Genomic DNA, 15268 nt, shown 5'->3' with positions numbered 1-15268 from the left:
CAAAACATGAACAAATTCACAAAATAAATATATCCCATGTGAATTCTTTGGTTTTACTTTTAGGTGCTGAATCCTTAAACCCCAATAATAGTTCTGTGGGCATCTCAGAGTTGCTTGTTAAAACCACAAAACCAGGGCATACTTCAGAGGAACTCTAACTCACTTTGATTATTTCCATATAAGTTCCTTGTGGGCCGAAAATGCTTGTTTTGTTCTTCCATAGCACTTAGTGCAGTTCACTAATAATAATAATAATAATTGTGGTATTAAGTGTGCCAAGCTATGTGCCAAGCATGGTTCTAAGCACTCGGGTAGATAGGAGGTAATCAGGTTGTACCACCTGGGGCTCACAGTCTTAATCCCCGTTTTTCAGGTGAGGTAACTGAAGCACAGAGAAGTGAGGTGACTTGCCCAAAGTCACACAGCTGATAAGTGGTAGAGCTGGAATTAGAACCCATGACCTCTGACTCCCAGGCCTGGTCTAGAAGCAGCATTGCGTACTGGATAGAGCATGAGTTTGGGAGTCAGAAGGATCTGAGTTGTAATTCTGAATCTGCTACTTGTCTGCTGTATGACGTTGGGCAAGTCACTTAACTTTTCTGTGTCTCAGTTACCTCATATGTAAAATGGGGATTGAGACTGAGAGCCACACGTGGAACCAGACTGTGTCCAACCTTATTAGCTTGTATATATCCTAGCATTTAGTACAGTGCTTGGCACATAGTAGAGTTTAAGAGTTAGTAGGTGACAGTTAATAGTTTAACAGAAATTCCCCTATTTCACCTCCTTTGTTCTCAGTAGACTGTACCAGTTGCTTTCATGGATTGGCTCTTTTGAACTTTGAAGCTATGCCTTTCCATTGTTCATCTTAAAGATATTTCAAACAAAGATGCCAAGTTCCTAAGAGGATCTCTTATCCTATTGGAGTAAGGATGACATATGTTGACATAATGTCTTTCCTGAGAGACTTTAAGGGCAGGGAGCATGTATACTGTTTTTTGTTTGTTTGTTTTATGGTATTTAGTAAGAGCTTACTATATGTCTGGCACTATACTCGCCCTGGGGTAGGTACGTGGTTGTGTCAGGTTGAACATAGTCCCTGGCCCGCATGGGGCTCACAGTCTTAATCCCCGTTTTTCAGGCGAGGTAGCTGAAGCACAGAGAAGTGAGGTGACTTGCCCAAGGTCTCACAGCAGATCAGTGGAGGAGCTGGGATTAGAACCCAGGTCCTTCTGACTCCCAGGCCCGTGCTCTATCCACTAGACCAAATTTATTCTCATCCTAGTTTTTATTTTGTTCTCCCAGACCCATAATACATTAATCCTTATCTTCCCACCCAAACCCTATTGTCCCCCTTGACTTTGCCATCACCGTAGACTGTACCACCATCCTTTCTGTCTCACAGGCCCATAACCTTGGCCTTATCTTTGAATCCTCTTTCTCATTTAACCCACATATTCAATCCTAAATCTTGTCGGTCCCACCTTCACTACACAGTTAAAATCCACCCTTTCCTCTCCATCCACACTACTTCCAAGTTAATACAATCACTCATCCTATCCTGCCTGAAGTACTGTATCAGCCTCCTTACTGACCTCCCATCCTCCTGTCTCTTCCTACTCCAGTCCAAACTTCACTCTGCTGCCCAGATCATTTTGCTACAAAAACGTTGAGGACCTATCATCCCACTCCTCAGAAAACTCCAGTGGTTGCCCATTCACCTCCACAGCAAACAAAAACTCCTCACCATTGGCTTTAAAGCACTTCTTCTCCTTGACCCCTACTGCCTCACCTCCCTTCTGTCCATCTGCAGCCCAGCCCGCACACTTCACTCCTCTAGTGCTACCAATTTCACTGTACATAGATCTCGCCTATCTTGCCCCAATCTCTACCCCACATCTCTCCTCTGGCTTGGAATGCCCTCCCTCCTCAAATCCGACAGACAATTACTCTCCCCCACTTCAAAGCCTTACTGAAGACACATCTCCTCCAAGAAGCCTTCCCTGACTAAGTCCCCACTTTCCTCTTTTCCCACTTCTTTCTGCATGGTCCTGACTTGCTCCCTTTGTTCCTCCCGGTTCCCAGCCCCACAGCACTTAGGCACATGTCTGAAATTTATTTATATTATTGTCTCTCTCCTCCGACCTAGACTGTAAGCTCATTGTGGGCAAGGGATATGGCTGTTTATTGTATTATACTCTTCCCAACACTTAATGCAGTACTCTGTACACAGTAAGCACTCAATAAATGCAATTGAATGAATAGATGAATAATCTGGACATAGGCACTCAATAAATGCCATTAATTGATTGATGGAGAAGCTCTCCAAAAAGAATGTGCTAAGAGGCAGTTTACAGATATGGGTAAAGAACGGTCTGTCTACTTGTTTTGTTGTCTATCTCCCCCCTTCTAGGCTGTGAGCCCACTTTTGGATAGGGATTGTCTCTATCTGTTCTTGAATTGTACTTTCCAAGCTCTTAGTACAGTGCTCTGTACACAGTAAGCACTCAACAAATACAATTGAATGAATGAATGAATGAACGGTGTAGCTGAGTGACTTCATAAAATTACTGAATGAGTAAGGGTCATAGGTGGGAAATGAATTTAGTTTTGCACTCGGTCTCCTAGCCTGGAAGGAGCAGGAACAGAACACAGTGTAGTACAAAACTAAATGAAAAATATGGGGATAAAAAATATTGCTGTAGCTGAATTGTCTTTGCATCATCCTGGTAACTCAGTTTATCTTTCTAACATTCATTTCCTAATGATATAATCCAGATTTCCTCATTCAGTTTTCCAGTTATTTGCCCAAAAGTTCTCAGATTGTATCTTTTGCAAATATCTCTCCCTGGTTTAGACAAACAATGGGAAAGTTCACAAAAGAAACAATCCTACTGAGCGGTATTGTGACTTTAATGACAAGACTATAAATTGTATTCAGAAAAATAATAGCACATCTTTTCACATTTTTAAGAGTTCTTATTTTATTTTGCCCCTGAGTTTTGGTTTTACACTCACTGTGTGGTAATAGAATATTTTCTGCTTTCATACAGTATGAAAACCAGAATAAATAAGTGATTGATAAATATACAAAATATACTTATTTTATTGTAAAAGAGGAGCAGAGAGGAGGTAGGTGAAACAGGACAATATGTAAAATAAAGACTATGAAGAACTACTGGATCACAGCCTGGCTGGATGTATCATATTTTTTAACTGCTTCCTATGTGCCAGGCACTGTACCAAGCTACAAGATGATCTGGTTGGGTACAGTCCAAGTCCCACATGGCACTCACAGTCTTCATCCCCTTTTTACAGATGAGGTAACTGAAGCTCAGAGAAGTGAAGTGATTTGCCTAGGACACAGAGAAGACAAGTGGAAGAGCTGGGATTAGAATTCAGGTCCTTCTGACTCCCAGGCTTGTGTTCTTTCCACTACGCCACGCTACTTCTCATAAGGGAAAACCTAGGAAAATCGAATACAAATGCTATATGAATGTAGAGAATAATTGCTATAATGTTACTGATATTTACCTACTATTTGTTTATTGATAGATATATTCCTAGAAGAGAAATTTTCTTGAAACCACCCATATCAGGACTAGCTATAGAGTAGTCTTGAAATGAATGTGACTAATGAAAAGGAAATTTACATTTTTGCTAGCAAATACCATCAAACACTTCATTCTAGCTATACTACTAATAATAATGGTGGTATTTGTTAAGCGCTTACTATGTGCAGAGCACTGTTCTAAGCGCTGGGGTAGACACGGGGAATCAGGTTGTCCCACGTGGGGCTCACAGTCTTAATCCCCATTTTACAGATGAAATAACTGAGGCACAGAGAAGTTAAGTGACTTGCCCACAGTCACACAGCTGACAAGTGGCAGAGCTGAGATTCGAACTCATGACCTCTGACTCCAAAGCCGGTGCTCTTTTCCACTGAGCCATGAGAAATTTAGAATGTGTACATATATGTATATATACATATATATGTATATATATATAAAACATTGTTTCGTATATGTGTTTTTGATTAGACTGTAAGCCCGTCAAAGGGCAGGGACTTTATCTGTTGCCGATTTGTACATTCCAAGCGCTTAGTACAGTGCTCTGCACATAGTAAGTGCTCAATAAATACTATTGAATGAATACTAAAGTACCCATTTGGGGTAAGAACTGTGCCAGATAAATGAATTTGCCTAAGGAAATGAAAAAATGATCCTTAATCTGATCTTTTTTTTTTTAGGTTGCTGCAATTTACAAAGATCCAAGTATTGGAAACCTCATCAATATCGTGATTGTAAAATTAATTGTAATTTACAATGAACAGGTAAAAAAAATAGGCGATTTGACCTGTGAAATTTATTAAAAACATATTTTAAAGACCACAACATTTTATGATTTATGTTTGGGAAAAAAAAGTAACTGAAGTGCTAAAGGCCAGAAAAGAATGGGTTTGTAAAACTGCAGGGCCAAGAAAACCTTTTCTTTTTTTTTTAGTCTAAGGAAATAGGAAATAAAATTAATGAACAATTTAGGCCATCTTTTTACTAGTAAATTTTCCAGATAATTTATATCAAGGATACAGCTTGGTTATGATAATAATAATTGTTGCATTTAAGTGCTTACTCTGTGCTAACCTTGTGCTAAACATCGAGATAGATACAAGATAACCAGATTGGACATAGTCATTGTCCCACAAAGGGCTTACTGTCTGTAATCAAGATATTTAGGGTAAAATTTACTTTTGGTCCAGTTTTAAGGATATTGTGCTAATGACTAGATAATAAGTGTGGGGAGAACATAGCAAGTCCCTCATATTTTTATAACTATAGGTAATAATAATTATTAGCAGTAATAATTTTAGTATTTAGTATTTGTTAAGTGCTATGTGTCAAGCACTGCTCTAAGCACACTTCCTGTCACACAGGGACTCATAAGGAAGGAGAACAGGTATTGGAGCCTCATTTTACAGATGAGGCGACTGAGTCATAGAGAAGTAAAGTGACTTGCCCAAGGACACACAAATCCACCCAAACGGCTACCTTACTATTACGGGCTCTCGTTATATCCCGGCTAGACTACTGTGTCAGCCTTCTCTCTGACCTCCCTTCCTCCTCTCTCGCCCCGCTCCGGTCCATTCTTCACTCCGCTGCCCGGCTCATTTTCCTGCAGAAACGATCTGGGCATGTCACTCCCCTTCTTAAACAACTCCAGTGGTTGCCTATCGACCTCCGCTCCAAACAAAAACTCCTCACTCTAGGCTTCAAGGCTCTCCATCACCTTACCCCTTCCTACCTCTCCTCCCTTCTCTCTTTCTACGCCCACCCCGCACGCTCCGCTCCTCTGCCGCCCACCTCCTCACCGTCCCTCGGTCTCGCCTATCCCGCCGTCGACCCCTGGGTCACGTCCTCCCACGGTCCTGGAACGCCCTCCCTCCTCACCTCCGCCAAACAGATTCTCTTTCCCTCTTCAAAACCTTACTTAAAAATCACCTCCTCCAAGAGGCGTTCCCAGACTGAGCTCCTCTTCCCCCTCTACTCCCTCTGCCATCCCCCGTTTACCTCTCCGCAGCTAAAGCCTCATTTTCCTCTTTTCCCTCTGCTCCTCCACCTCTCCCTTCCCATCCCCACAGCACTGTACTCGTCCGCTCAACTGTATATATTTTCGTTACCCTATTTATTTTGTTAATGAATTGTACATCGCCTTGATTCTATTTAGTTGCCATTGTTTTTACGAGATGTTCTTCCCCTTGACGCTGTTTAGTGCCATTGTTCTCGTCTGTCCGTCTCCCCCGATTAGACTGTAAGCCCGTCAAACGGCAGGGACTGTCTCTATCTGTTGCCGACTTGTTCATCCCAAGCGCTTAGTACAGTGCTCTGCACATAGTAAGCGCTCAATAAATACTATTGAATGAATGAATGAATGAACCAAGGGGCAGAGCCCGGGATTAGAACCCAGGTTTCTGTTGCCCATGCCCACGCTCTTTCCACTAGGCCATTAGGCCTATTATCAATCTAAGATCTTATAAAAAATGATTTGCAATATATGAATTCAGTCTTCTATTATTTGATTCCAATTTTTGCTTTCTTATCCATATCTTAAGGATTTTTCTTAGAACCGGCGCAATCTGCGTATTTGATTAACGGACAGAATGAAGCCTGTCACTGTTCCACAGATATTCAAACTAGACGATGAATGTGCCCGAAATAAATGGTGCGATTATTTTAACTGACAATATGATGTAATAGAGTTAACATCTATTTCTTGGTTATTCTTCTGCAGGAGGGACCAGTCATCAGTTTTAATGCAGCTACCACTTTACGCAACTTTTGTTTATGGCAACAAACTCAAAATACATTGGATGATTCCCATCCTTCCCATCATGACACTGCTGTTCTTATCACTCGGTATGATATAAATAATGAACCTACCACAAAGTACATATAATTCATTTCATTTTTTAATTGGGTTATTTGAATTTAGTGAGTTTTTGCTCTGAAATTTTAAAAGCTTAGCTGACCTAACAAATAAGTATGTTATTTATTTAAGTGCTTCCTTAAAATGAAAAGGACTATGCTAAGACTGGGATAGGTAGAGGATCATTAGATCCAACATAGCCCTGGGACTCCCAATCTATTAATGATGTGTATGTATCTATAATTCCATTTATTTTTATTGATGTTACTGATGCCTGTATACTTGTTTTGTTTTATTTTATTGTCTGCCTCCGTCCTAGACTGTGAGTCTGTTGTCGGGTAGGGATTGTCTCTATTTGTTGCCCGAACTGTACTTTCCAAGCGCTTAGTACAGTACTCTGCACACAGTAAGTGCTCAATAAATACAACTGAATGAATGAATTAAGGAGAGGAGGGATCTCATCCCCATTTTTCACATGAGGATTCTGGAGGCCCAGAGAGGATCGGTGATTTTCACACACCGTGTCAGTGGCAGAGATGGGATTAGAAGACAGATCTCATGATACCCAGTTCTGGGCTCTTTCCACCTACCCATGCTTCCTCCTCATCAAATGAAGAAAATTTACCCACATAAAATGACAAGTCCTATAAAATAAAAAACAAATTATCAAGTCCTTTCACTGGCAGGGTAATGATGGAATTTTAATTGCTACTAAGGAATAGATATTTCTCCTTAGTTAATGATAATGGGCTTCATAAAATGAGGCACGAATGTCTAGAGGTATTGATACTTATTTTCCTTTGGGAGTAAAGAACAATTACACTGCCAAGTTGAATTTATAATTTTTTCCCCTTTTCTCCCTCATCTTACTGTTTCTATTTCACAAGTAAAACCAATGATTTGTCTTCTGACCTTTGCATCAGAGGAACAGAAGATCTTGTGCATTGTTTTTTTAAAATTTCCCAAATGTGGGTGAGATTTTTATTTCAGGCTAACAAGGAGATAATTATTGCATTTCCCCAAAATCTAAGTCATGTGTGTGTGTGCGTATAGTCCAAATTCTGTGCCGCTTTAAAAAAATTCCAAATTCACAAGTTTCTTAATGAGAAAGTCCTTTTTTTCATTTAAACCAAAAGGGATTGGCAAATACCAATTAAAGCCACTGGGTTTAGCCCATGCAGACATGGAATTTTGGCCTTGTGATTGGGTTCTTCTGTGTATCTTCCCTGCAGGCTTGGATAGGAAGATCCAGTGGCCCTATGCCAGGAAAAAAATCAGGTCTTTTTGGGACACAATCCAAGAAGTAATCTTAAGAATTTCACTTTTTCATGTTCTGACAGTTCATAGTTATGTAATTTATGATTTTTTAAAAGCAACACAGATCTGCCTGGCACCATTTTTCTTTCTAAAAGAGTTTTAAAACAAATAGTTCAATGAAAAATTTGAAGAAAACTTTATCAATAAAGTTTCCATTTAATACAAAAAATTATAAAATGGGAAATACAATTTGGAGATATCTGCCATGCCCCCCCCCCCCCCCGCATGATGGAACTGGGAGCTTCAACCCTACATCCAGCCTGAAAGAGCCTCTGGAAGTTGTCTGGATTGCAGAATTAGAGTCTGATGGATTTTAAGGACTCCCATATTCTCCCTTTCTTTTCACACAGAGTTGGGGTGTCCTATTCACTGCTCCCCAAGTATCTGCACCACTATAGCTCTCCCCACTCTACGGCTGAAGCTCAGGCATCTCCTTGAAGTCATAGAGGTCATCGAGGACTTACCTTCCACTTCTCCTCTCCCCTTACCAGGATCCTTTGTACTTCCTGGTCAGCATCCAGTGGCTCAAGCTCTTCTCGTGCTCAGAGGCAGGGGACTCATTCTGGCAGAATCTTGGTTGCCGGACTTTGGATCTCTAGGGATCTTCTCCTATCACTACCTGTACCCTGTGTCCGTCTAGGGTCCATAATAATAATAATAATGTTGGTATTTGTTAAGTGCTTACTATATGCCAAGCACTGTTCTAAGCACTGGGGTAGATACAAGGTAATTAGTTTGTCCCACATGAGGCTCACAGTCGTAATCCCCATTTTACAGATGAGGGAACTGAGACACCGAGAAGTTAAGTGGCTTGCCCAAAGTCACACAGCTGACAAGTGGCGGAGCTGGGATTAGAACCCATGACCTCTGATTTCTAAGCCCGTGCTCCTTTCACTGACCCACACTGCTTCTCATAGCACGAGCTCTCCAGTGTCCTGCTCTCCCAGACACGTGGCTTGTCTCCTTTTCCCCCAACTTGGCCCCTCTACTTCCTCCTCAATTTCTGTCCCTGGTCTGATCAGCTATGATTTCAGAGAGGGCCCCCAAGGAGCCACTCTTCTGGTTTCCTCCTCCCTCTCCTAAATATGGGGGACAGTGGAACGAGTCATCACACCCCCAAATTGGAATGTCTTGTTGACACTCTTGAATCCAGGCCTGCCTCTTGTTGGTCTAAGAATCCTGCTGGTGAAAACTTGCTGGCCTGCCTTGCTTTTCTGTATCAGGGCTTGATGATGATGCTTGATGATGGTATTTGTCAAGCATTGTTCTGAACACTGGGGTAGATACTAGCTAATCAAGTTGGACACAGTCCCTGTCCCACATGGGGCTCACATTCTTAATCCCCAGTTTATAGATGAGGTAACTGAGGCACAGAGAATTTAAGTGACTTGTCTGAAGGTCACATAGCAGACAAGTGTCAGAGCTGGGATTAGAACCCAGGTTCTTCTGACTCCGAGGCCCGATCTCTATCCATTAGGCTAAAGGCCGTTTGTTTTGGGGGTACTTTCATGGCGGTGCAGTCATCCTTTGGACTGCTATCAGTCAGGAAGATATGCTAATATTAGCAAATCAGGGTGGGTATGGGGGAAAAAATAGTGATTAATGACCTTACCGTCATATCGCTGTCTGTACTGATCACCTTACGCGTGGTGGTTTGCAGTGGTATTTCCATTTTTCCCCATGCACTGGACTTGTAAGATAAATTTTCTTCTAGAAAACTCTAAAAATAAGCCTTTATATTATACCATAATTGAGGAAGCATTCATTTTAGAATTTCAAAATGCTTGTCCTCTGCCATTCATCATCTTTGGGTTGGGAGTTGTTTGTATCTGTAAATGTTTTGAATTCAATTCTGTGTTTCTTCAAGGGAAGACATCTGCAGAGCTAGAGAGAAGTGTGATACACTAGGTAAGTTGTTTCTGAAAAAGAGCGAAGGGCGCTAATTATTCTGTAAATAAGAATTTTCTTTTGTAACTCCTAGTTGAGAGGGGAAAAGGGGTTTACACGGAAATATTTTTCAATCTGCTGTTACACTTTTTAACCACAGTCTTGCTCCGTGGAAAATCATTCTTTTGGTTTGTTAAGGAGTTTGGTCCTCCTATCTTTGGGTGCACAATATGTCCTACTTTACAGAAACTATCCTGTGGATAGGAAGGATAGTCTGTGGAGATTATGTAGATTAGAAGGGCATATCCTCATGCATTCTGGATGAATACAGTCCTCTAGATTTGTAAACTAGATTCTTAGACACATTGACTGTCCACAAGTGGCTTCCTTTCTAACAGGGGAGACCTAAATAATTTGTTATTTAAAGATAAGAGTGATCGTATGATATCTGGTTGTGATATATACATTGCCTCAACAATTTTTGTGTTTTTAAAGAAGAAAATCTAAGAAAATACATTTATTACTAAACACCTTCTTTCATTGGTTCACCTTCTTAAGCTAATGCGATTCATATACTCCTATCATAGGCAATTCCTCCTTGTCTTTCAGTCACTCACCCTGAGGCTTTTCCCTCAAAGCGAATTCTCTGTAGTTATTTTCTAGGGAAAAACACTCCAGGAAGTATTTAGTAACAAATGTAATAAAATATTATGACCAAAACTTTATATCAGGATATGCAGCAAATCGTATTCATAATTTAAAAATGAATCATGTTTTTTGTTGAAGAACACTGTTTTAAATATATTTTTTTAAAAATAGGCAATTAGCATCATGGGATGAATTAAATAAATAATAAAGCCTTCTTTTTGATGGAGGGCCTGCTTTTATAGAAAATGCCAGAGTAGAACATCATTTGTTTCTGTGCCTCTTTGACGTTGAGAGAGAGAATTGTTTTCATCCTTTAACTTCTATTGTTTAAATTTATGTTACATAGTAGCGATGCTGTTCATTGATTTCCTGCCAAGTACAATGACCGTTCTAGCACTTGGGGAGCAAACCAGAAACACAAGTCACGTTCACCGCCCACAAGAGGCTTACGAGGCCAAATACACAATGACTACTTTAATGATGAGGTCTTTGATGCATAATTATGATATTGTCACGTTTGTGCAAAGCTTCATTTTTCATATGTGAATGACATTTTTCAGGATTGGCAGAGTTAGGCACTATGTGTGACCCTCTGCGCAGCTGTTCTATAAGTGAAGAAAATGGACTAAGTGCAGCTTTCACTATAGCACATGAACTTGGCCACGTGTAAGTATTATTATTATTGCCTCTTCAAGATGTGTATGACAATGCTAGACTGTAAGCTTGCTGTGGGCAGGGAATATATCTGTTTACTGTTGTATCGTGCTCTCCCAAGCACCTGGTACAGTGCTCGGCACATAGCGCTCAATAAATACGATTGAATGAATGAATGAAGGTAATTACCTAGGAAAGCTTAACTGATTTTCATTTTTCTTTTTATGGTATTTTTAAGCATCTGCTATGTGCCAGATATTATACTGAGCCCTGGGATAGATACAAGATAATCATTCATTCATTCATTCAATCGTATTTGTTTAGTGCTTACTGTGTGCAGCGCACTGTACTAAGTGCTTGGAACGTACAATTCGGCAACAGATAGAGACAATGCCTGCCCAACAATGGGCTCACAGTCTAAAAGGGGGAGACAGACAACAAAACAAAACAAGTAGGCAGGCAGGCAGGCAGGAATCAGGCTGGGCACAATCCGTGTCCCACGTGAGGCTCACCGTCTTAATCCCCATTTTACAGATGAGATAACTGTGGTCCAGAGAAGTGACTTGCCCAAGGTCACACAGCAGACAAATGGTGGAGCCAGGGTTAGAACCCAGGGAGGTGCTTCTGACTCCCAGGCCCATGCTCTATCCAGTAGGCCACCCCGCTTCTCCATGGTTTTTCATGACATTACAAAGGTGTCCCATAATTGCCTTCGGCCCCTTCTCATTGCTTATATAAATGAGGTTTCCACTAGCTGCAGTCACAGTGAAACCCCCCGACTTCCCTTGTTGCTGTGGCAGAAAGATAGCTGTGGGATGTTTTCCACGAGATGGAATTGCTTGCTTTTAGTTTCAAGAGCTGTGCCAACACAGCTAGTCATCTGTCTAGGTATGACTTTGGAGAGGCCATTGACTTTTTTAATAGAAAAGTGCTCAAAATATAGTCCTGCCTGATGTCAGAGGGCTGGATTAGCTGATCTTTAAATTTGTTCACACCATGACTCTGTCCTTAAAAGAGGGCATAGGAATCTCTTTCACTGACTGAAGAGATAGTTTTTTATTGGGTAGGAGATGGCTTATTAAGATTATAATTACATACCGCTTGGCAAGCATATTTTTCCAAACCAATTTTACGAGAGGTATAGGCTGCATGACATTATTCTAGATACCCTGGACCAATTATATGGGGAATGGAAGAGACAGCTCTTTCCACGTAGGAGGTTTCTAATTTAGTATTTTTTTCATGGAATTTGGTAAATGCTTACGATGTGCCAGACACTGTACTAAGCTCTGCAAGCAGTGTGGCTCAGTGGAAAGAGCACAGACTTGGGAGTCAGAGGTCATGGGTTCAAATCCCGGTTCAGCCGCTTGTCAGCAGTGTTACTTTGGGCAAGTCACTTAACTTCTCAGGGCCTCAGTTACCTCATCTGTAAAATGGAGATTAAAACTGTGAGCTCCACGTGGGACAAATTGATCTCCTTGTATCCTCCTCAGTGCTTAGAACAGTGCTTTGCACATAGTAAGCACTTAACAAATGCCATAATTATAATTATCATACAAGCTGATTAGGTTGGGCACAGTCCAAGGTACCATATTGGGCTCACAGTCTTAATCTCCATTTTACAGTTGAGGTAACAGAGGAACAGAGAAGTGAAGCGATTTGTCCGAGATCACACAGCAGACAAGTGGCAGAGCCAAGATTAGAACCCAGGTCCTTCTGACCCCCCAGGTCCTTCTGACTCCCAGGCCCATACTCTTTCCACTAGGCCAGTCTGCTTCTCGAAGACTGTTTAATCGAGAAAAACACCCTGATTATCAGGTCCATTCAAATGCGTATGTCATGTGGTGGGAGAAAGCACAACAGGGAGACAGGCAGTCTGGTGGGGGATTGTTCTCCCTGAGAAGCAGCCTGTCCTAGCAGAAAGCCCCCGGGCCCTGGGAAATGAAGGACCTGGGTTCTAATTCCGGCTCTGCCACTTGCCTGCTGTGTCACCTTGTTAAGTCACTTAACTTCTCTGTGTTTCAGTTTCCTCATCTGCTAAATGGGGATTCAGTACATATTCTCCTTCCTACTTAGACTAGAAGCCCCAAGTGGGACCTGATTATCTTGTATCTGCCTCAGCGTTTAGGACAGTGCTTGGCATTTAGTAAGCACTTAACGAATACCGCTATTATTAACAATAATAATAATAATGATTATGATAATAATGATGATAATAATAATAAGGGCTTTAAGTAGATTGGGTTACTAACAGACATATACAGAAACACTGAAAGGAGTTTCAACCAAGAAATGAATCTGTGCAGTAAAGGACAGTGTTGTCATACACATAGTATGGAATGGTTTGTCAGTTGTCCATGGTCTTTTTCAGTTACACCCTTTCCGAGGTGTGACTCTCCCTCGTGCTTATTGAGCGCTTACTGTGTGCAGAGCACTGTGCTGAGCTCTTGGAATGTACAATTCAGCAATAAAGAGAGACAATCCCTGCCCGTAAAGGGCTACAAATGAGAAGGATAGATCTATATATGGTGAAAATGGCTACTGCCTTGCACTTGGCTATGACCTCAGTTCTCATAGTGACCTCTGCTCTGCACATAGTAAGCATTCAATAAATGCCACTAACTGATTGATCTACTGATGTAGTGCTTTAGAAGCAGAGTTGGCTTTGCTTTCATGGATGGGCAAGAAGTAGATTAGTGGATGGGAGAGGGAAAATATTTTCTGGGAATTGCCAATAGTTGAAAGAGCATGAGCCTGGGAGTCAGAAGATCTGGGTTCTAATCCAAGATCGCTGCTTGTCTGCACTTTGTCCTTCAGCAAGTCACTTAACGTCTCTGAGCCTCATTCCCTCATCTGTAAAATGGGGATTCAATACCTGTTCTCCCTCCTGCATAGATTGTGAACCCCATGTGGGACCTGATTATCTTGTATCTACCCAAGTGTTTAGTACAGAGCTTGGCACATAGTAAACACTTGACGAATACGATTATTGTTTTCAATAATGATGTTTATAGATCGTATTCATGACTTATTAAAGGCTAAATATGCATGTTAAAGTTTTTGTGTTTTATTTTTAGATTTAACATTCCTCACGATGATAGCTTTAAATGTAAAGAAGCAGGAATCAAGCATCAGTATCATGTAATGGCGCCGACTTTAAATTATCACACGAGCCCTTGGACCTGGTCAAAATGCAGTCAAAAATACATCACTGAATTTTTAGAGTAAGTCTGAATTGGAGCTGCCTTTATATCTTGATTTTTAAAAAATTTTTGTTTAAACAGTATGCATATTTTCTTTATAGTTTTTCCATTTATTTCATTCATAAGGGTATTCATATACACTTACGTTTCGTTTCTACATGTAACGGAAAGAGCATGGGCCTGGGAGTCAGGGGATCTGAGTTCTAATCTTGACTCTGAAACTCATCTGCTGTATAACGGTGGGCAAGTCTCTACACTTCTTTGTGTCTTAGTTTTCTCATCTGTAAAAGGGAGATAAACTATTGGGATTTTGTTCCCCAAGTGGGACAGGGTTTCTGTCAGATCTGATTATCTTGATAATCTACCCAGAGCTTAGAATAATACTTAACACATAATACCTGGTTTAAAAATACCATCAGTGTTTTTATTGTTAAAGGAAGCATAAATAAATTCATTTACTCTTTTTGCAGTGGAAAAAATACTATTATATGTTTGTCACCTTCTTGAGTTGTTGCTTACAAGGAGTCAAAAAAGGGTCAGTGCCCCGTGACCTCTGCTTTTTGTTAACCATCCTTATACCATACGAAAATCCTAGGAATGCACTTGTGGTCCCTGTTTTGGCTGAAAGGGTAGAGCGATACCATTCCTACTTGTTTTCCAAGGGAAATCTCTGGGAGACTGTGGGAGTCCTGGGAATAATCTGAGTTCTGACATCCCAGGGAATAGAAGAAGGACATGATAGGGGATGGGCTGGGTTTCCTCTCCTCCCCCAGGAGAGCCATAGGAGAGATTTGAAAACACCAATGTTCAGAGGACCCAGGAGCTTCCACCCCTCTAGAGAACCTGCTGGGGCTCCATATTTAGGCTAGAGTTGGGGGCGAGGAGAGGGGTTACCCATAGTGGCTTAAAGTTGCATAGCCAGCATCAGGGACTCCAGTTGTACTGCCTAATTCCCTTCCCATAGGTCCTTTCCCCGAAATAAAGCTGAAGCCAATCTTTCTGGGGAAGTAAATGTTTATTTCGGGTCAGCAGAGACAGACAAACATTATCACAAATATTGTCAAGAGGGTTCAGGTACAAATAAGCATGGTGTCAAAATATTATAAATATGTGAAGTCTGCATAAACATTATTTCA

The 15268-nt window shown here is 41.0% G+C and overlaps 1 protein-coding gene across 1 annotated transcript in view; it reads left to right on the top strand.

Annotated features, from left to right (window-relative positions):
- The window catches only part of ADAMTS20 (ADAM metallopeptidase with thrombospondin type 1 motif 20), a 198095-nt gene that overhangs the window by 76398 nt on the left and 106429 nt on the right, over positions 1–15268 (top strand). The window contains exons 7-11 of the mRNA XM_039914736.1: positions 4250–4333; positions 6289–6413; positions 9608–9648; positions 10836–10941; positions 14007–14153. Coding sequence (XP_039770670.1) covers positions 4250–4333; positions 6289–6413; positions 9608–9648; positions 10836–10941; positions 14007–14153 — 503 coding nt within the window. The remainder of the gene's footprint in view (positions 1–4249; positions 4334–6288; positions 6414–9607; positions 9649–10835; positions 10942–14006; positions 14154–15268) is intronic.

This window comes from Ornithorhynchus anatinus, chromosome 2 (assembly GCF_004115215.2).
Source record: "Ornithorhynchus anatinus isolate Pmale09 chromosome 2, mOrnAna1.pri.v4, whole genome shotgun sequence".
NCBI lineage: Eukaryota > Metazoa > Chordata > Mammalia > Monotremata > Ornithorhynchidae > Ornithorhynchus > Ornithorhynchus anatinus.
This window is presented reverse-complemented; position numbering and strand designations above follow the sequence as displayed.